The following is a 21,411-nucleotide window of genomic DNA, read 5'->3' on the forward strand; positions in this document are numbered from 1 at the left end:
CTGTTTTACACTCAACTGTTTCTGTCAACTGAACACACAAACACACACACACGAGTATATATAGAACAAGTATGAATATGACCAAGACACACAGTCTCTGTTCATGTGAAGATTGTGTGGGGGACACAGACAGTAAACAATGAAAGAAATTATCAAACTTACTTTAATTTGAAAGAGTTAAGATTTTTGTTTAAATTTATTTTTTGAACTGGTAATAATTTTACATGTTTCAAAGATTCCAAAAATATAGAAGGATAAAGAATGAAAATTATTCCTCATCACTCTCCTCCCAATTCTCCTGGCCAACCAGTATGCTTGACAGTTTTACCCTTTCAGAGATTGTGTGTACATATAAACAAATGTTTATTTATTTATTTATTTATGAATGAGACGGAGTTTCGCTCTTGTTGCCCAAGCTGGAGTACAATGGCACAACACTGGCTCACTGCAACCTCCACCTCCCAGGTTCAAGTGATTCTCCTGCCTCAGCCTACTAAGTAGCTGGGATTACAAGTGTGCACCACCACACCCGGCTTTTGTATTTTTAGTAGAGATGGGGTTTCACCATGTTGGTCAGGCTGGTCTTGAACTCCTGACCTCAGGTGATCCACCTGCCTCAGCCTCCCAAAGTGCTGGGATTACAGGCATGAGCCACCCCGCCCAGCCTGTTTCTTCTTTAAATAAATGGAAACATACTCTACAGTTTGACATCTTGTTTTATCTACTTAACTATCTTGGAGCTCTTTCTCACATTAGCATAGTCTGAGGATCCCTAATTCAAAAATCTGAAATCTGAAACACTTCTGGTCCCGAGCAGTTTGGATAAGGGATACTCAACTTGTATATAAAGAGTTTTCATTTTTAAGGCTATGATCTCCATTCCACCGCAAATGACTTAGCCAGTTCCCCATGGTGGACACGGAGGGTTGGTTCCAAATTCTGACTTTTAAAATTAATAGCATAATGAAAACCATGTACAGTCTGCACACATACAAATATATGTGTAGGATTCATTACCAGCAGGTTTGCTTAGACAAAGGGTTTATGTATTTGTAATTTACATAGTGGCTGATAAACTGCCCTCCACAGAAGTTGTATCAATTCACATTCCCACTGGAAATGTATAAGAACCCCTCCAATGCCCCCTCTGAGAAAACTCAAGGCTGGTAAAATACTGGGTGGAGAGCACATTGTTACAATCCTCCTGAAAGTTAATTTAAAAAGCTACATGAAATTCATAGAGAAAATAATCAAAATATAGTAAGCATATGTTACAAGAGAACTAGAAGGGATTCCAAATTTCTAAACACAAGATAACTATACACATATATATTCCTCTGTGTGTATGTAAAATTTAGTGTACACTATATGTATGTGTAGACACACATATATATTTTAAGAAAAATTGCAATGAAAATTAGTAAAATCCTAATGGTAAGGACCATCTATGGATGGCTAAAGTATAAGGAATTTTACACAAGTTTTCATATATATATATTTTTACTTTTATGCATTTTCCAAGTTTTGCTACAAAGAACTCACATTACTTTTACAAACAGAAAAAAAACATGTCTTTTCCCTAGTTAACAGTAATTTCCACAGAGGAGTTTCTTCTCTGTTTCAAAATATCTACAAGGAAATCAGTAGGAATATCATGTTTAGAAAATGTGAACTGAAATGAGAAACAGAAAATATGCAAAGATCTGAAACACTTCTGGTCCCAAGCATTTCGATAAGGAATATTCAAGCTGTATATAAAGAGTCTTCATTTTTAAGAATATGATCACTATTCCACCATAAATGACTTAGCCAGTTCCCCATGGTGGACAAGGAGGTTGTTTCTAAATTTTTACTTTTAAAATCAATAGCATAAGGAAAACCATGTAGCCTGCACACATATAAATATATATGTAGGATTCATTCCCAGCAGGTTTGGTGAGACAAAGGGTTTACGTATTTGTAATTTAGAGACTGATAAACTGCCCTCCACAGAAGATGTATAAGAACCCTCCCACACCCCCTTTGAGAACTCAAGGCTCGCTGAGTTCCGGTTGATTGCTTAATCCCAGCTTACCACTCAGTGAGGCTGCTATAACCTCAGCCAACCCCATGCCCTCTCAGAGAAGTATCAACTGTGACCCCTTCAGGGCTGGCCGTTTTGGGGGCCAAGGTGGAGGGAATGAGGCAATCACAGGCCTGACTTCCACAGCTGTCCAGAACCATGCTGTCACTGTTGGTCCCACTGCTTCAGAGGGGAGGGACTTTCCTGTCTGGATTCCCAAGCCTGTGCCCCAAACTGCTGGTGGAGCAGAAAGGAGGAATGATCACGAATAGGGTTTTGGTACCAGACTCTTTGGTTCACATTCTGGCTGGGGTGCTTGGTAGCACATTGCTTCTCCTCTTAGGGCCGTCCTGCACTGTTGGTGGCAGTGGGGATGAAATGAAGTAAGCAAATCTGAAATGTTTACATGGCAAAATCAACAGGACCTCTAACTCCATGGATTGAGGAAGGGGAGAGGTCAAGAAGACTGATGACTGATTTTCTGGCTTCCATGAAGGGTTGGCGAGTGGAAACAGCCTCCAGGAAGGGGATCAGGGAAGCAGAGACTAGTCTGGGTGGAAAATGAGTTTTGTTTGGGGTAGGCTGGGTTTGGGGAGCTTTCGGCACACCTCGGGGAGCTGCCCAGCAGCACACAGCAGTTGTCTGGGTCTGAAGCCCAAATCTCAGAAGCACCAGACTGATTTGGGAGTGAGCAGCACAAAGCTAGGGATGTGGATGACACCTGGGGAGGGCGTTGAGCACAAGGTGGACCCTGGGACAAGACCCCAGGGACCCCAACGTTTAGGAGGGCTAACGGGAGGTTGAGAAGTCCCTGAAGAATTGGAAGGAACCCCACAATGCAAGGAGATGGAGCTTTGCAAAGAGGTTAGCAGGCTTCACAGTCCTGGGGATGAAGAGAGACGACACCAGAGGTGGTGCCCTGGACAGTGGTTGCAGTGGGTTGTGTGAAGCAGTAGGGGTGGACAGCGGGTCTGAGGTGTGAGCTGCCACCAAGGGAATGGGGAGCACAAGCAATTCTCCCAAGAGCTTGAAGGAGAAAAGCAGCAGATACGGCTAGCTGCCTCCATCATCCACTTCCCAAGACTTCTCTCCTACCTGTCTCCACCACAGAGGGTAGAAAGGTAAATACGAGGTTTCTAAGCCCCGCTGCTATTAGGGGTGGCCCCCTGACCCATCCGTGGCCAATGAGACTTAGGGGGCCATGTGCTGCAGGCTTCTGGGAATGTTTTTCCTTTAAACATCATCAGAGATAAGTGTTGGCCTGCCCATTCCCTTCTTTCAGTCTTCACTGTGGATGCAAGGGCTGGAGCCATAGTATCCCCGTGATCACGATGGAAAGGTTGAGAGAATTGCAGAAAACATTGGCTATGACACAGCTGAGCCATTGGAAAGACAGCCTTTGAACAAAGCCTTATCTGTTTAAGCCATGGTCAGCTGGGTGCTGACATCAAATTCTAACTCCACCACTTCCTAGCTTGGGCTGGTTACTTTTATTCTAGTTACTACTAACTTTTGTCCTGTGCCTAATTTTGACTATCTGTAAAATGGTACTAACTCACAGAACAATTATTGTGGCAGTGTCTGAGGACGCAGCATTTAGCTATGCGAATGGAAGGTTATCTAAGGAGATAGAAGTGGCGCAGGTCAAGGTAGGAGGCCAGAGTTGCTGTGAAAAGTGAGCACTGACACAGGCAATGTTTTGAGGACAACCCCAAAAAGTTAAGTGCAGAGAAACGAACCTGGGCCATCCACAGTGTCCTGTTGAACCTCTAGAGATGAACCACAAAGCTGGCTCTGGCATCCTGGAAGCTAGCTCTGCTTTGATTGAATAGCTGAGTTGTCACACTCCCAGCATCCAAAAAGCAAGAATGGACACGGGAAGTTCTGATGCTAATGAGTTCCAATGCTCAAACATTCCAACACGGTTATTCAAATTGCTGTTTGGCAGGGTGCGTGGCTCACATCTGTAATCCTAGCACTCTGGATGGCCAAGGTGGGAGGATCGCTTGAGCCCAGGAGTTTGAAACTGGCCTAGGCAATGTAGGAAAACCCCATCTCTACAAACAAGAAATTTGCTGTGTGTGGTGGTGCATGCCTGTAGTACCAGCTACAGGGGCGGCTGAGGCAGGAGAATCGCTTGAACCTGGGAGGTTGCAGTGAACCGTGTGACACAGCAAGTCTCTGTTTTTTTTTAAAAAAAGAAAAATTCCAACCAAATGCACTGTGTGGATCTTGTTTAGATTATGATTACCATGAAACAAATAGAAAACAAAACAAAATTTATGAGGCAACCCAGAACATTTGAACACTAGATATTTGATATCTGTTTAATGTGATAATGACAATATAGTTCTAGTTGAGATTTAACAAAATTAATTTTTCCTGTTTCATCACAGAAAGTCAGTGAAAGTAGGCCAGGCATGGTGGCTCACGCCTGTAATCCCAGCATTTTGGGAGACTGAGGCGGGCAGATCACTTGAGGTCACAAGTTTGAGACCAGCATGGCCAACATGGTAAAACTCCATCTCTGCTAAAAATACAACAATTAGCCAGGCGTGGTAGTGCGCACCTGTAATCCCAGCTACTCAGAGGGCTGAAGCAAAAGAACTGCTTGAACCCGGGAGGTGGAGGTTGCAGTGAGCCAAGATTGTGCCACTGCACTCTAGACTGGGCGACAAAGCAACACTCCATCTCAAAAAGAAAAAGAGGGCCAAGTGCGGTGGTTCACACCTGTAATCCTAGCACTTTGGGAGTCCAAAGTGGGCAGATCATGAGGTCAGGAGATCAAGACCATCCTGGCTAACATGGTGAAACCCCGCCTCTACTAAAAATACAAAAAATTAGCCAGGCGTGGTAGTGGGCGCCTGTAGTCCAACTACTCAGGAGGCTGAGGCAAGAGAATGCCGTGAACCCGCGAGGTAGAGGCTGCAGTGAGCCAAGATCGCACCACTGCACTCCAGCCTGAGCAACAGAGTGAGACTCCGTCTCAAAAAAAAAAAAAAAAAGAAATTAAGTGAAATTCTTTTTTCTTTACTGCAATGCCCAGTGGAGAAGAATATGAACACCCTCAGGGCTACTGCCCTGCTTTGAACTCAGGCTCGGCAGTTTTACCCGCCATGGCTTTCACACTATCAGGGCACAGCAAAAATGCGAAATGACAGCTTAGTATGATTGTGAAATGGTTTTGTCCCAGTGGAGGAACATGGTTATATATATATCCAGGGCAGGAGAGTGTGGGGGAGGTAGGTGGGTGTACCAGCAAAAACATACTACTCATGTTTGAAAATGTCCACAATAAATCCTTAAAGGTTATTCAGAAAAATAAGTGGCTGGGCACAGTGGCTCATGCCTATAATCCCAACACTTTGGGACGCTAAGGTTCGAGGCCAACCTCGGCAACACAGTGAGACCCTGTCTCTGCAAAAAATAAAAAAAAAATTAGGAATGGTGGCGCATGCCTGTGGTCCCAGCTACTTGGGAGGCTGGGGTGGGAGGATCACTTGAGCCCAGGAGGTCAAGGTTGCAAGTGACCAGTGATTATACACCACTGACTCCAGCCTGGGCAAAAGAGTGAGACCCTGTCTCAAAAAAAAAAAAAAACTAATAATAACAATAATGGATTATCTTCCTTATTTCATATCAGTTATGAATGCTGCAAAACAGTAAAGGATGTACTAAAAATACATCATGTATAAACTAGCTAATGACACTATTTGTTAAAATCAAGCTTATATGATTTCTAGTCCAGCCCTGATCAATCAATTTGAAGTTTGTTTGTTTTTTTTTGAGACAGAGTCTTGCTCTGTCACCCAGGCTGGAGTGCAGTGGTGCGATCTCGGCTCACTGAAACCTCTGCCTCCCAGGTTCAAGCAAGTCTTGTGCCTCAGCCTCCCCCAGGTAGCTAGAATTACAGGCACGCGCCACCACACTTGGCTAACCTTTGTATTTTTAGTAGAGATAGGGTTTCACCAGGGGTCCAAGCTAGTCTCAAACTCCTGACCTCAAGTGATCCGCCCTCCTCAGCCTCCCAGAGTGCTGGGATTACAAGCGTGAGCCACCACACCCAGCTTGAAGTTTTAAAAATGTCAGCTGCATTTCTGGGCTGGGTTTATACCCAGGTGGCTTCTCAACCTTGGCACTACTGACATTTGGAGCTAGAGAATCCTTTGCTGAGGAGCCGTCCCGGGCACAATAGGATGTTGAGCAGCATCCCTGGCTTCTACCCACTACATGACAGTGGCACCCTGCCTCCAGGCACAGCAACCAAAAATGTCTCTAGATGTCACCAAATGTGCCCTGGAGGCAAGAGCACCACCAGTTAAGAACCTCTGGCTCAGCTGGGCGTGGTAGCTCACGCCTGTAATCCCAGCACTTTGGGAGGCCGAGGTGGGCGGATCATGAGGTCAGGAGTTTGAGACCAGCCTGGCCAACATGGTGAAACCCCATCTCTACTAAAAATACAAAAATTAGCTGGCTGTGGTGGCGGGTGCCTGTAATCCCAGCTACTCAGGGGACTAAGGCGGGAGAATTGCTTTAACCTGGGAGGCGGAGGTTGTGGTGAGTCAAGATTGCACCATTGCACTCCAGCCTGGGTGACAGAGCAAGACTCCATCTCAAAGAAAAAAACAAAGACCCTCTGGCTCATAGCAACACCAGATGTTTTTCAAGAGGAGCTGTGACACTACCCTGCAGGGAATGCTGTGAAATTTCATGGGGGCTAGTCATGTAAGTGGGTTGGGGGTGTGGCTGAAATGTGGGCAGGAGCCATGCATGCTGCAAAGATGGTGAGGAACAGAACTGCCCCCAGTGGACCACATCAACAGATGTGGAATAAGCAGTTTTCAGGGTATGAACTGAGAACCTAACTTGACTTCACACATAAGCACAAGCTAATTGCTGCATGCCTGGAATTTACCCAGAATTTCCCAGAAATGCAATAATAGCACATTGTGTTGTTAAAAACGTTTCCAGGAGTTGGTTACTACTTTGGAAGGTCACGTTCCACATGGGAAGGCCCCTCACAGTATTGCCATGGTCAACATCATACCCTCTACCAGTCCACAAGCAACAGGCTATTGTCCTAGGTCTCCTGGCAAAATTGGGCCCACAGTGACAAGGAGAAATAGTGCACCAAGTCAGTACACGTAACTCTACAATTTGCTCTACCATAAATTACTTTCATTTTAATGATCCTTTACAAAATGGGGTTGCATATTGATTTCTTGACATTACACAGGTGGGTGGGTTATATTACCTGTGAACTCACTGTGCTGTAATGGAAGGAATGTCACAAAAGATCTCTCTAAAGAGGGCACTGAGTTTGACAGATTTGGACCAACCAACCTTGGGTGCTTGGGAAGCGTCATTTCCTCAGAAAGTCAGAAGTCACCAATGACATTTCTACCCCCAGCCCCTCTTTTCATGAGTACACTATGTGGACTTACCACATTTTTGTACCTGTGGTTAAAAGTCATCAGCAAAGTTTCTCTCCTATGTGGATTCTCTGATGTCAAATAACATGGAAGCGCCCACAGCAGGCTCTTCCACTCCAATAACGTGCACGGGGTTTTTCTCTTGCATGATTTTTTGGATGTCGAACAAAGCCAGGGCTCTGCTTTCCGGCTGCCCTGCCTTTGCTCCGCCTGCAGAGCTCTTTCTGGAGTTCGAGTGTTCATGCTGAACTAGGCGTGAGTTCCTGCTCGAGGACTGTTCCCGCCGCCGGGTTCGCCCATGAGGCTGCTCCTCTCTGGTGTGAGTTATCTGGTGCCGGATGAGGTGAGAGCTCTGAATGAAACACTTCCCACACTGATTACATTTGAAGGGCCTGTCGCTCCGGTGAGTCCTCTCATCTTGACTCAAAGGTGGGTCACAGCCCAGGGCTTCTGTCCATTCATGCTTTGTGGGAGCTGGCGCCTGCTCGAAGATCAGCCGCTGGCGGCACTCAAAAGGCTTCTCCCCTGCGTGCTTCCGCTGGTGCTGGGCCAGGGATGAGCTGTGCCTGAAGCCCTTCCCGCAGTGGTTACACTCGTAGGGCCTCTCCTCGGTGTGAGTTCTCAGGTGCAGGAAAAGGCAAGTGGTCCGAGAGAAGGATTTCCCGCACACACTGCAGGTGTACGGCTTCTCCCCAGTGTGCGTTCTCTTGTGCCGACCCAGGGAGGAGTTCTGGTTGAAGGCCCGCCCACAGTCCTGACACTCATAGGGCTTCTCCCCAGTGTGAATCCTCCGGTGGACGGTAAGGTGTGTACTATGGCAGAAAGACTTCCCACATTCGGCGCACTTGTAGGGCTTGTCTCCAGTGTGGATACGCTCGTGCTGAACGAGGGAGGAGTTCTGGCTGAAGGCTTTCCCACACTCCTTGCACATATAAGGTCTTTCTCCCGTATGAATCCTCTTGTGCACAGTGAGGTGTGCGTTATGGTTAAACGACTTCCCACAGTCGGTACATTTGTAGGGCTTGTCCTGCGCCTGGTTTTTTGTGAGCTCCGTAACTGGAATGGCCTGACTGGAAGCTCTGTGACAGTCACTGTTTTCACTGGGCTGTTTTCCTGGGGAGCCTGTCTGCTGACTGACTAAGCTGGAGTTACGTTCTGAGTCTGTAACCTGTGAGTCGTAAGTACAGAAATACTCTCCTCTAGAGATCTCCGGGAATGGATTTGGGCTTGAACTCAGGACGCAGTTTTCCCCGAGTCTGAGAGTTTTGTAGCCTTGATCTTGAACTGGTGCTTCCTTGAGGCCAAATTCCAACTGCTTCAAGTTACTCTGCTCCTTGAGTGCCAGACCCTGGCTCTGACACTCCCGGTCTTTCCCTAACGTGGTGGGATAAGGAGCACCTGTCGGGAATCCTTCCCTTCCCGTGACACGGGATGGCTCCTCTTCAGGAAGGCCCTCTTCCTTGCGTGATGCTTGGCTTTCAGATGGAGGCTCCCAGCCTGAAAGAAAACCCAGAGATCTCTGAGCTGTTGGGAGAGAACAAAGGAAGGGGGACAGGCCTCCAACACCGTAGGCCTGATATTGAACTGGGGTCCTAACCAGCTGCCCTGGCAAGTCCCCGATTCTCTTCTTAACATCAAACACGGCTTTGCTCATTCAACAAACATTTATTGGGCACCTGCTGTGGGTCATGCACTGGCAATGAAGTGAAGGTATGAGTTCCCTGTTCGCTGCTGTAACTTAAAACACACTTATTATCTCATAGTTCTGGGATGCAGAAGTCCTACAATCAAGGTGTTGGCGGGGCTGGTTTCTCCACGGGAGGTTCTGGGGAAAATCCTTGCATCTTCCCATTCCTAGAGGCCGTCTGCATTCCTGGCCCTTTCCGTCACCTCTGGAGCCGAGTACAGCATCTTCAGATCTCTCTCACTCACCTCTGCTTCTGTTGTCACATCTCCTTTTCTGATTCTGACCCTCTTGCTCACCCAGTATCCGAGATAACCAGTTCTGGGGATTAGGACAGGGACTCTGCTATCAGCCAGGCTCCTCTGCTTTCCTCAAGCCCTCTCATCTGCTCTCGTCCTGATCAAAATACACGTCATGTGTTCATTCATTCCGGGTCCACCTCACCACACTACAACGCTCACAGCCAGTGCCTAGAAATGACAAGTAGTAGAAGCTCAAAAATATCTGTCTCAGTGAATGCTGAAGGAACGTTTCGAGGGAATGAATGAACGAGAGCTTGACAACAGGAGAGATGCTGGAGCAGCTGAAGCTGGCCAGGTGCCAGGCTTCCTGCTCAGTCACCTCTGGCCCCCAAATATGACTGTCTGGCTAGGTCCGGTGGCTCCTGCCTGTAATCCTAGCACTTCGGGAGGCCGAGGCGGGAGGATCACTTGAGGTCAGGAGTTCAAAACCAGCCTGGCCAACCCTGTCTCTACTAAAAATACAAAAATTATTTGGGCGTGGTGGTGCACACCTGTAGTCCCAGCCACTCAGGAACCTAGGCACGAGAATCGCTTGAACCCAGGAGGCGAAGTTTGCAGTGAGCCAAGACCACACCACTGCACTCCCACCTGGGCGACCAAGCGAGACTCTGTCTCAAAAAAAAAAAAAAAAAAAAAAAAAAAAAAAAAAAAAATATTGACTCTCTACATAGCACCCAGAGGTTTCTTCTAAAATATAAGTCACTTCACACAAAAATTTATACACTATGTTCACAGCAGCACTGTTAATTAACAGGCAAAAATGGAAACAACCCAAATGCCCCTCAACAAGTGGATAAGCAAAACATGGTCTATCCACACAATGGGACATTATTCAGCCACAAAAAAGAACAAAGTAGTGACATATGCTACAACGTGGATAAGCTGGAAAACATTACGCTGAGTGAAAGAAGCCAGATACAAAGGTCACAAATTAGAAGATTCCATTCATATGGAATGTCTAGAACAGGAAAATCCGCAGAGACAGAAGGTAGGTTGCTGGTGGGCAGGGGATGGGACAGACAGAGAGTGACTTCTAATGGGTGACTTTTGGGTGACTGCTATGGACTGAATGTCAATAGCAAAATTCCTGTGTTGAAACCCTAATCCTCAATGTGAGGGTATTTGGAGATGAGGCCTTTGGGGGGTGATTAGGTCATGAGGGTGGGGCCTTTAAGAATGAGATTAGTGACCTTATAAGAAGAAATACCACAGAGCTTGCTTCCTCTCTCTGCCATATGAGGGCACAGAGAGAAGGCGGCCTTCTGCAATCGAGGAAGGGGCCCTTACTAGGGCCCGAATTAGCTGGCACTGTGCTCTTAGAATTCCAGCCGATGGAACTGTGAGAAATAAATGCTGTATAAGACACCCACGCGGTGGTATTTTGTCATGGTACCCCAAGCTGACTAAGATGGTGATGAAATGTTCTGGAATTAGATAGTATAGATGCACACAATCTGAGAATATACTCAAAACCACTGAATGGTACACTTTAATAGGTGAACTTACGGTATGTGAATTGTATCTCAATAAAGCCATTATGCAAAACCAAACAGACCCACCCTCTTCCCCACTGCAAGCCAGTCCTGGTCACTCCTCCATTCACTGTGCAGTCACTTCTGAGGGTGGATATGACCCTGTGCCCTTCTCCACCATGCCCTGGCTGGCCTGACCTCCTGACTCTTGCCCCAAGCCCACTCTTCCCCACATGGTTCCTCACATCCCTCCAATGCATCCCCCATACTCCCTCCTGGGGCCCTTTGCACCTGCTGCTCCCTCTGCCAAGAACCCTCATCCCCAGACATCTGCCCACCTTGCTCCCTGTGCCCCAGCTTGAGTCACTTTCTCAGAGTGGCCTCCCTGCCAGTCCTGGGGCATGAGTGCCCCACCTTGCCCTCCCCAGGTGTATTTTCCTTTACAGCCTCATCACGGCCTGGCACTGGCATCCATCTCAGACTTTCATCTCCCAGATGCTGAGTGAGGGCTCAGCCTTTCCTGTCATTCTTTGCTGCATCCACAGCACAAACAGCAGCACATGGCAGGTCCTCAGGAACATCCACGGAACAGGCTCGTGAGCCAGGAGACTGGCTGAGAGACAACATGGACGAAACATGGAGACTGAACACAACACTGTGACCCTGGCCAAGACTAACGCTGCCTGCTGGGAGAGTGCGGAGGAGCATCCGGAGGAGGGGGACTTGAGAACACTAGTGGGGTGAACTGGCCGGGCCAGGAACAGCAAAGAGCGCTGAGACTGAGACAGGCTCCAACGCCAGCCTGACTCCCGGCTGCCCAGAACGACTCACTGAGCCTGGCACTTGGGAAGCCACGGAGTCTCTGGAGAGAGGGTGAGAAGTTGATGAAGAGAGGAAGTGGGAGAAGAGCTGGGACTGCAGTCAGCCAGGAGGTGACCTGCAGCAGGCGAAGCTGAGCAACCACAAGAGGGAACCAGTAAGGAATGATGCCAGATGAGTGACAGGAGCCAAGGAGGGGCTTGAGATCGCCCAGCCATCCCTGAGCCCACAAACCCCTGTGAGTGCACTGGGAGTGGGAGCTGCCTGGACAGGGATTCTTTACCATTATTTTATTTTTGAGGCAAGGTCTTGCTCTGCTGCCCAGGCTGAAGTGCAGCGGCATGATCTCAGCTCACTGCAACCTCTACCTCCTGCGCTCAGCCTCCTGAACAGCTGAGACCACAGGCATGCAACACTACACCCAGCTAATTTTTTCGCATTTTTTGTAGAGATGTGGTTTTGCCAGGTTGCCCAGGCTGGTCTTGAACTCTTGGAATCAAGCGAATCACCCGCCTCGGCCTCCGAAAATTCTGGCATTACAGGCGTAAGCTACCATGCCCGGCCTCTTTTCCTTTATTTTTTTAATGCTCTGTTGCTCAGCCTGGAGTGCAGTGGTGCCATCGTAGCTCACTGTAGCCTCGAACTCCTGGGCTTAAGTGATCCTCCCCACTCAGCCTCATAAGTAGCTACGTCTACAGGCACACACCACCATGCCAGATAATTTTAAAATTTTTTTGTAGAGACGGGGTCTTCTTCTATTGACTAGGCTTCTTTTCCTTAAAAATAATTAAAAATTTTACTCTCTTTAATCATGTGGTATGCTGAATAATGGCCCCTCAAAGATGTCCCCATCCCAATCCCTGGAACCTTATGTGGCAAAAGGAATATCGTAGCTGTGATTAAGAATCTTGAAATGGGCCAGGCGCGGTGGCTCATGCCTGTAGTCCCAGCACTTTGGGAGGCCAAAGTAGGTGGATTGCTTGAGCCCAGGAGTTCGAGCCCAGCCTGGGCAACATGGTAAAACCCCATCTCTACTTAAAATACAAAAATTACCAGGACATGGTGGTGCACACCTGTACTCCCAGCTACTCGGGAGGGTGAGGTGGGAGGATCACTTGAACTACGGAGGTCAAGGCTGCAGTGAACCATGATTACGCCACTGCACTCCAGCCTAGGCGACAGAGTGAGACCCTGTCTTAAAAACAAAACAAAACACAAAACACAAAGAATCTGGACATGCAAGAATGAAATGGAGAAGATGAAGAGCAGGTTCACACATTAGAAACGATCCCACAGAGAGGACAAGCTGAGAAGGATGGTGAGAGAGGGAATGACCTGCAACCTAGAAAGGAAGATGAGGCTGAGAGGGAGGAAGGGGTGGGACTCTCAGCACTGGAGCGGAGGTGATGACCTCTGAGCTTAGAAGATGGGGAGCTCAGGTGAGAAGGCTATGGAGCACTGTGCGGAAAAGATTTAACAGGGCAGGCCTGAGACCAGCATTCTTAGGAGAAGCCTGTTCACAAGGTTAGCCCTTGGCTGCAACTGAGAATTTGGATTTGGGGATGGTTCCCACCACCCTAACTGATGAGAGTGCACACACTATGTGGTTTATTCTAAACACTGGCTTTCTCCTGGTAGCCTGGAACCTTGGTCTGTGCTAGGCAGAGAGTGTCTATGTGACAGCCTCAGTCAAAACTCCTAGCACTGAGTCTCTGACAAGATTCCCTGGTAGAGTTCGTGTCTCACGAGGTGTCACACCTGAGTGCTGGGGAGCCTGGCACATCCTGAGTGACTCCACAGTGAGGGGACTCTGGAGGCTCATCCTCTGACTTATCCCCATGCGCCTTTCCCCTTTGTTGGTCTCACTATACTGAGAGCTGTCAGCGTGACTGATGCTGAGTCCTGTGTACTCCTAGTGAATGGGGTGGTCTTCAGGACCACCCACCACCACTCTTTCCATGACGGGCGTCTCCAGTGACCTGCGGGCTGCTCCCATTAGCTGCTCCCACAGACGGGTTCTCACCTGGATGGCAGCCCTGGATGGTTCCTCTCTCGGCCACCCATAGCTCGGTCCCTTGCTCCAGCTGGGAGATGACTTCAGGCTTCGGAAGCTCAGGACCTGGAAATGGGGAAAAACACAGGAGGCGAGGGGCTGCTCGGGACAGAAACAACAACCCCGGGCTCCAGACCAGACTCCCGACTGAGAGGACATGTGGGCGCCTCACAACATGGCGAAGTCGGTGAAGCTCTGCATTGCGATGGAAAAGGGGAGACCTCCCTCTTCATGCACTCCCCACAGGGAGTGAGGACCCAAGATCAGGTCCTCACACCAGAGGCCCCAGGACTTATAACCCGGGGAGAATCAGCTGTCGCACCTCGCGAAGCTGGTCTTACCTATGGAGAGCAGGTGCCCAAAGGTCTCCAGCATCACGTCACGGTAGAGGATCCTCTGGGTAGGGTCCAGCTGCCCCCATTCCTCCTGGGTAAAGTCCACAGCCACATCCCGGAAGGTCACTGGTTCCTGAAACATCACACACATTCTCAATCAGCTGGACTATCTCCATCAGTGCTTTCTGGCAGAGGAAGAATGGAAAAGGAGAAAACAGGCAGGCCCGTGTCACGAGAGACTGCACGTTATGAATGATGGGAGTCGGGTCTCACTGGTCACCTATTAGGCCACTACACATAGGTGTGGGTTGTACAGTGAGGACATGTGAGAGGACTCAGCAAATCAACGCCAAGCAGAGCTGACCTACATCGTCAAGACAGATGACGGTACCAGCAGAGAGTGGCCTAAACCACCAATTTGCAGGTTTTAAGTAAAACAGATACTGTTTTAGGACAGTGTGTTACACAGCAGCTAGCTAATACACTCACTAACACTTAGATACAAAGTGAAATTGGCTGGGCGTGGTGGCACATGCGTAATCCCAGCTATTTGGGAAGGCGAGGCAGGAGAATCACTTGAGTCCAGGAGGCAGAGCTTGCAGTGAGCCAAGATTGCACCACTGCACTCTAGCTGAGGCGACAGAGCGAGACTCCACCTCAAAAAAAAAAACATCCAAAGTGAGGTTCGCCATCCTTCCTGAAAAGAGAAGGACATGAGGCTGGGGTCAGAAATTCACCTGCTTTCAGGGCAAAGCAGGCTCACATGACAGAAGTGGGCCAGTGTCAGAACCCACACTCACCTGTGAGTGGTGGGACTGGAGGTGAGAGGGAGCATGGACCCTGTCTGAAGGAGCAGCTGGGACTCAGAACTGACTGATTATGGGAAAATACAGGCCCCTTTGTCAGAACTGCTCATCTCTGAAGAGAAGCCGAAAATTAGGTCAGATTTTTATGTGAAAAATTATTTTTCTTTTTGAGGTAGAGTCTCGCTCTGTCACGCAGGCTGGAGAGCAGTGGTGCCACACCTCCGCTTACTGCAACCTCTGCCTCCCGGGTTCAAGTGATTCTCCTGCCCCAGCCTCCCTAATAGCTGGGACTACAGGAGCGCATCACCACGCCCAGCTAATTTTTGTGTTTTTAGTAAAGACGAGGTTTTACCATGTTGGCCAAGGTGGTCTCAAACCCCTAGCCTCAAGTGATTCATCTGCCTCGGCCTGCCAAAGTGCTGGGATTACAGGCGTGAGCTGCCGCACGTGGCCTTTATGTGAATAATTCTGACTTTTATAAGTTGATGCGACATTACCTAAAATGTGTCCCATAAACAAAACCCTTCTGCAGCCATGCTTGAAAGCCAGATATTTCTGGATCAGAGTCTTGGCTCAGTCACCTCGTCCCCAAGAAGCATCTTTGCTTCCCAGTTTCCATGTCAACAAAGCATCACCCCTTGGGGGCTGTATAATGATTAAGTGGTTTACAAACACTTCCTACGGGACATCTGGATAGCCACATGGAAAAGAGTAAAGATAGTCCCTGTCTCAGCATATTTTCTGTTGCTGTAACCAATTATCACAGACTGGATAATTTATTGTGTTTTTTTTTTTCCTCGAGATGGAGTCTTACTCTGTCAATTGGGCTGGAGTGCAGTGGCACAATCTTGGCTCACTGCAACCTCTGCCTCCTGGATTCAGTTCATTCTCCTGGCTCAGCCTCCTGAGTAGCTGGGACTACAGGCACATACCACCAAATCCAGCTAATTTTTGTATTTTTTAGTAGAGACAGGGTTTCTCCGTGTTGGTTGGCCAGGCTGGTCTCGAACTCATGACCTCAAGTGATCCTCCCACCTTCTCCTCCTAAAGATGAGGTAATTTATAAAGAAAGTTTTGTTCTCTCTCTCTTTCAATAACTTAGGTAAAGGAAGTTGATTTCTGGGCCGGGCGTGGTGGCTCATGCCTGTAATCACAGCACTTTGGGAGGCCAAGGCGGGCAGATCACGAGGTCAGGAAATCAAGACCATCCTGGCTAATATGATGAAACCCTGTTTCTACTAAAAATACAAAAAATTAGCCGGGTGTGGTGGCGGGCGCCTGTAGTACTAGCTACATGGGAGGCTGAGGCAGGAGAATGGTGTGAACCCAGGAGGCAGAGCGTGCAGTGAGCCAAGATCGCATCACTGCACGCCAGTCTGGGCGACAGAGTGAGACTCCGACTCAAAAAAAAAAAAAAAAAAGTTTATTTCTTACAGTTCTGGAGGCTGGGAAGTCTAATATCATGGTACTGGCATCCAGTGAGGGCCTTCTAGTTGTGTCATAAGATGGCGGAGGGCATCACATGGTGAGAGGGTAAGACTGTGCCAGCTCAGGTCTCTCTCTCCTTCTAAAGCCACTAGTCCCATCAAGGGAGTCCCATCCTGATAACCTTTTCTAATCCTAAATTTCTGCCAAAAGTCACCACCTTCAAATACTATCAACACATGAAACTTGGGGGACACATTCAAACCAACACAGACTTCTACCTTATACTATATATAAAAATTAACTCAAAACAAATCAGGCTGGCTGGGCAGAGCGGCTCATGCCTATAATCCCAGCACTTTGTGAGGCTGAGCCAGGCAGATCACTTGAGTCCAGGAGATCAAGACCGGCCTGGGCAACATGGTAAAACCCTGCCTCTACAAAAAAAAAAAAAAAAGAAAAGAAAAGAAAAGAAAAAAATTAGCCAGGCTGCCTGTAGTCCCAGCTACTTGGGAGGCTGATGTAGGAGGAATGCTTGAGTCTGGGAGGTAGAGGTTGCAGCCAGCCAAGATCATGCCACTGCACTCCAGCCTAAGCAACCAGAGTGACATCCTGTCTCAAACAAACAAACAAACAAACAAAAGAGAAATAAAATAAAATAAAATAAAATAAAATAAAATAAAATAAAATAAAATAAAATAAAAACAAAGCCATAAATGTAAGAGGTTGGGCACGGGGGCTCATGCCTGTAATCCCATCACTTTGGGAGGCTGAGGCGGGCTGATTGCTGGAGCTCAGGAGTTCGCGACTAGCCTGGGTAACATGGTGAAACCCCATCTCTACTAAAATATGAAAAAGTAGCCGGGTGTGGCAGCATGCACCTGTAGTCCCAGCTACTCAGGAGGCTGAGGCAGGAGAATTGCTTAAACCCAGGAGGCAGAGGTTGCAGTGAGCCGAGATCGTGCCATTGCACTCCAGCCTGGGCGACACAGCGAGACTCTGTCTCAAAAATAAATAAATAAAATGAAGAGTAAGAGCTAAAACTATAAAACTCTTAGAGGAAAACAGAGATAAATCTTTGTTACCTTGGATTTGGCAAGGGATTCTCAGATATGAAACAAAAAGCATAAGCAACAAAATGTAATCAAAACAAAAACTTTTGTAGTTCAAAGGACATTAGCAAGAAAGTGAAAAGACAACTCACAGAATGGGAGATAATAATTGGAAATCACATTTCAGAGACTTGTATCTAGAGTATGTAATGAACACATACAACTCCGTAATAAAAAGACAACCCAGTTAAAACAGGCAAAAAATCTGTATAGTTATTTGAAGAATATATAAAAGAAGATACACAAATGGCAAATAAGTACATGAAAAGATGGTCAACATCATTAGTCATCAGGGAAATGAAAAATCAAAACCACAAACCATCAGTGTTGCTGCTAGGTTAAAAAACGAAACAAAACAAAACCACACACACCATATACTTCAATTTTTTTATTTTTTGAGACAGGGCCTCACTCTGTTGACCAGGCTGCAGTGCAGCGGGTGCAATCTTGGTTCACTGCGACCTCCATCTCCCAGGTTCACGTGATTCTCCCACCTCAGCTTCCCAAGTAACTGAGATTACAGGCATGTGTCACCAAACCCAGGTAATTTTTGTACTTTTAGTAGAGATGGGGTTGCACCATGTTGGCCAGGTTGGTCTTGAACTCCTAACCTGAAGTGATCCATCTGCTGCGGCCTCTCAAAGTGCTGGGATTACAGGCATGAGCCACTGCACCAGGCCCCAAATACTTCAATTTTAAAAGGACATTTCCTTTTAAGAAAAACGTGAGTAGATTAAAAAACACGAAAGAAATTTTAGTACAGGTAGCAGGTGGCTCTGATAGGAAACATACAGAAAGATGCCTTTGGTTGGAAACTGAGGTCTCTGCTCCTGTCTCTGTGTCTTCACTTTCCTCCACTCAGAATGTCCACCAATTTTGATACGTGCTTCCCATGCCTCCTGCCCCCACCTCCCATCATCACCCATTCTGCAAGAGTCACTGGTGACAGCCTAGACACCAGGTCCACTGAGTACTGGTCTGTCCAAGCCATGAGAGTTCTCCGTAGTATCATACAAGTCCTTCATGCCTCCTCTTGGCCTCCTTCTTGGAATTCTAGCAGAAGCCCACTCCTTGCTGTCTCATGATGTTCTTTCTGCCCCACATCAGATCCCTCTTGTCTTGCACTTCTGGAGCCTGAAGGGGTGGGGCTGTGCTCAGATGTTTCTCCTTTACACATTCTTCTGCTGCCCAGGCCACCCCAGTATCAGCCAACACCTGGCCACTGGGCCCTAACCACTCCTCTCTTTTCCCCACTGCCTTAGTTGAGCTGTCAGTATCTCCCTTTCCACCAGCCCCTAATGCATGAGTGGGTTTTCAACCCTATGCCAGTCCTGCTTAAAACACGTGAGTGGCTCCTTCTCATCACTGGATACTGGATGGCTCCTCTCAGCCTGGTATGGTAGACTGAGATATATAATGGCCTCCAAGGATATCCAGGTCCTAGTTCCTAGAACCTGTGAATATTACTATATATGGTAAAAGGAACTGTACAGATGTGATTAGGATTTTCAAACAGAAAAATTATCCTGGATTATCCAGGTGGGACCTAATTGCAATCACAAGTGTCTTTATGAGAGGTAGACAGAGGGAGCTGTGACTATAGAAGACATAAAGCAATATGATCACTGAAGCAACATGCTACACTGCTGGCTTTGAAGACGGGCAAAGGGCCATGAGGCAAGGAACAGAAGGTCTGTAGCTCTCACAGAGCCTTGGTAGGGAGGGTAACTCTGCTCATACTTTGATTCCAGCCCAGAAAACCAATTTCAGACTTCTGACCTCCAGAACCTTAAGGACAAATGTTGTTCTGAGCCACAAAATTTCTAGTGAATTGTTACAGCAGACACAGATAACCAGATAAAACACTGGACCTTGGAGCTCTCCATTCTGGTCCTTGTCTCCTGTGATGGACAGTCTCCAAGATGCTCCCCCACCACCTCTGCCAATGACCTCCAGCCCTGGTGTGGTCCCCTCCAACACTGAACAAGGTTAACTTTGTAACCAGTAAGACACTGTGGAAGTGACAGGAGTGTGAATTCTGAATTCAGGTCATGGAAGGTGTTAGTGTCTACCTTGCCCTCTCCTGGATCGCTTGTTCTGTGGGAAGCCAGATGCCATGTTGAAAGGATCCCCAGCAGTTCCAAAGAGAGGCCCACATGGAGAACGACTGAGGTCTCCCATCAACAGACATGTGAGTGAGCCATCTTGGAGGTGGATCCCCCAGCCTCAATTAAGTCTCAGGTGACAACAGCTATGCTGACATCTTCACTGTAATTTCATGGGCCTGGACCAGAACCACCAGCTAGGTCATTCCAGTACTCCTAATTGTCGGAACCTGTGAGATCTTTATTGTTGTTCCAGGTCACAAAGTTTTGAGTTACACAGCAACAGGTAACTAATACACTTTCTCTCAAGCCTTTCTTATTGCTCATTCGGTGTCCCCCATCCACAGCAAGAACAAACTAAAATGTGGTAGCATCTCATGCAAATTTGAAGTAACACACATCTGAAAACCTGCAACCTAAGATTATCAAGTCTCACTTTGTGTACCAAATCTGAAATAATGCAAATCCCCATGAACAAACCAACGACAAAAAAAAAAAAAAAGTACAGAATTTCAAAGTTGCAGAGCTTGAGGAAGTATAATTATTGTTGTTTCCTGCCAGGCGAGGCAGCACTTTATGGAGAACACAGGCAGCAGCCACTTTGTCTAGAAAGTGGAGCTCTCCTGGCCAGATGGCCCTGCAAGCACTGGCCGCCCTGCACTGCAGCTCTCCCACAGTCTCGCAGGGGACGACCCTGGTAGTCACTCTCGTCACACTCAGTGCGTGGTGACCCATCGTTGACCCCAAGAGGTTGTGCCCAAACCCCAGGGCAGGGGCTCCGCGGTGCTGGGGTCCCGGTGGGTGTCGGCTGACTCCACGCGTTAAAGCATCTCTATTCGATGATTCGTGCCACCTGGGCACTCGGCCAACGCTACAGTTACTGTTATCCGTCAACACGAGGACAGACCTTCCTGGAACGGGTAACGGTGTCGCCGGGCGGAGCCGAACGCGGGAGCTGGGCCTGCAGGATTCTCTCGGGAATGACCGACCCCAGCCCTGGGGAGGACACGGCCCCGTGGAGCATGCGCATTCGGGGGCCAAGCGCCTGGTTGGAACCCCGGTCCCCCCTCTGACCCGCCAGGCTGGTCACCACGCCCCGACCCGCGCCTCAGTTTCCCCACGTGTCAAGGGCTTAACAGCGGCGCCGCCCTCATCGCGCCGCGAGGTGAAAGGGCCAGTCTCAGCGGCAGACGCTTGCCCGGAGCCCGCGGCCGTCGTTATTGTTGTTATTGTTACCTGAAGCCGGGTCGCCGGCGGCCCCACAGACATCACCCCCGCTGCCCCTTCGTCCTCAGGGTCCATGCTGGATCGCCCAGTGAAGGACAGCGCCTGAGGTGATCCCCAGACCAGAGAGGCACTCCAGCCAAAGGGGACCACCCGACTCGGCGAACGCCGGACAATGGCGGCCGCACCGGCGACGCGGCGACTACAACTCCCAGTAGGTTGTGCGGCGAGCCACAGCTCTCGGCCAATGGGAGCCTCTGCCGGCCTGGCCTTCGACCAATGGAAGTATTATGGCCGATGGCCAATGGGAGCCTCCACCCGCTGGCGTCTGGCCAATGGGAGCGCTCAGTTGGGGCTGGTGGGGGCGGTGTTGCTCCGGGCTGCGATACCCGCTAGGGTGCGGGCAACCAGAGGCTTCAGTCATGGGTAGGGAGCGCGGGCGGACCCAGAGATGGCGGATTGTGGGGCTGGGGATCGTTCGCTGGGGGCAGTGCACATCTCCGCGGGCCGGGCCTGCTCTTCCCGGGAGCTTGCGCGGGAGGAGGCCCGTGGCTGTTCCGCTTTACCCTCTGCTCCGCGG

The 21,411-nt window shown here is 48.6% G+C and overlaps 1 protein-coding gene across 1 annotated transcript; it reads right to left on the reverse strand.

Annotated features, from left to right (window-relative positions):
- Positions 1-177: 177 nt before the first annotated feature.
- ZNF8 (zinc finger protein 8) lies at positions 178-21,034 on the reverse strand. The gene is made up of 4 exons (XM_007998422.3): positions 20,844-21,034; positions 14,166-14,292; positions 13,795-13,890; positions 178-8,991 (listed from the first exon to the last, which is right to left on the reverse strand). The coding sequence occupies exons 1-4, from the start codon at positions 20,907-20,909 to the stop codon at positions 7,553-7,555; spliced, it is 1,728 nt and encodes a 575-aa protein (XP_007996613.3). The 5' UTR covers positions 20,910-21,034; the 3' UTR covers positions 178-7,552.
- Between the last annotated feature and the right edge of the window lie 377 nt (positions 21,035-21,411).

Source organism: Chlorocebus sabaeus, chromosome 6 (assembly GCF_047675955.1).
Source record: "Chlorocebus sabaeus isolate Y175 chromosome 6, mChlSab1.0.hap1, whole genome shotgun sequence".
Classification (NCBI taxonomy): Eukaryota; Metazoa; Chordata; class Mammalia; order Primates; family Cercopithecidae; genus Chlorocebus; species Chlorocebus sabaeus.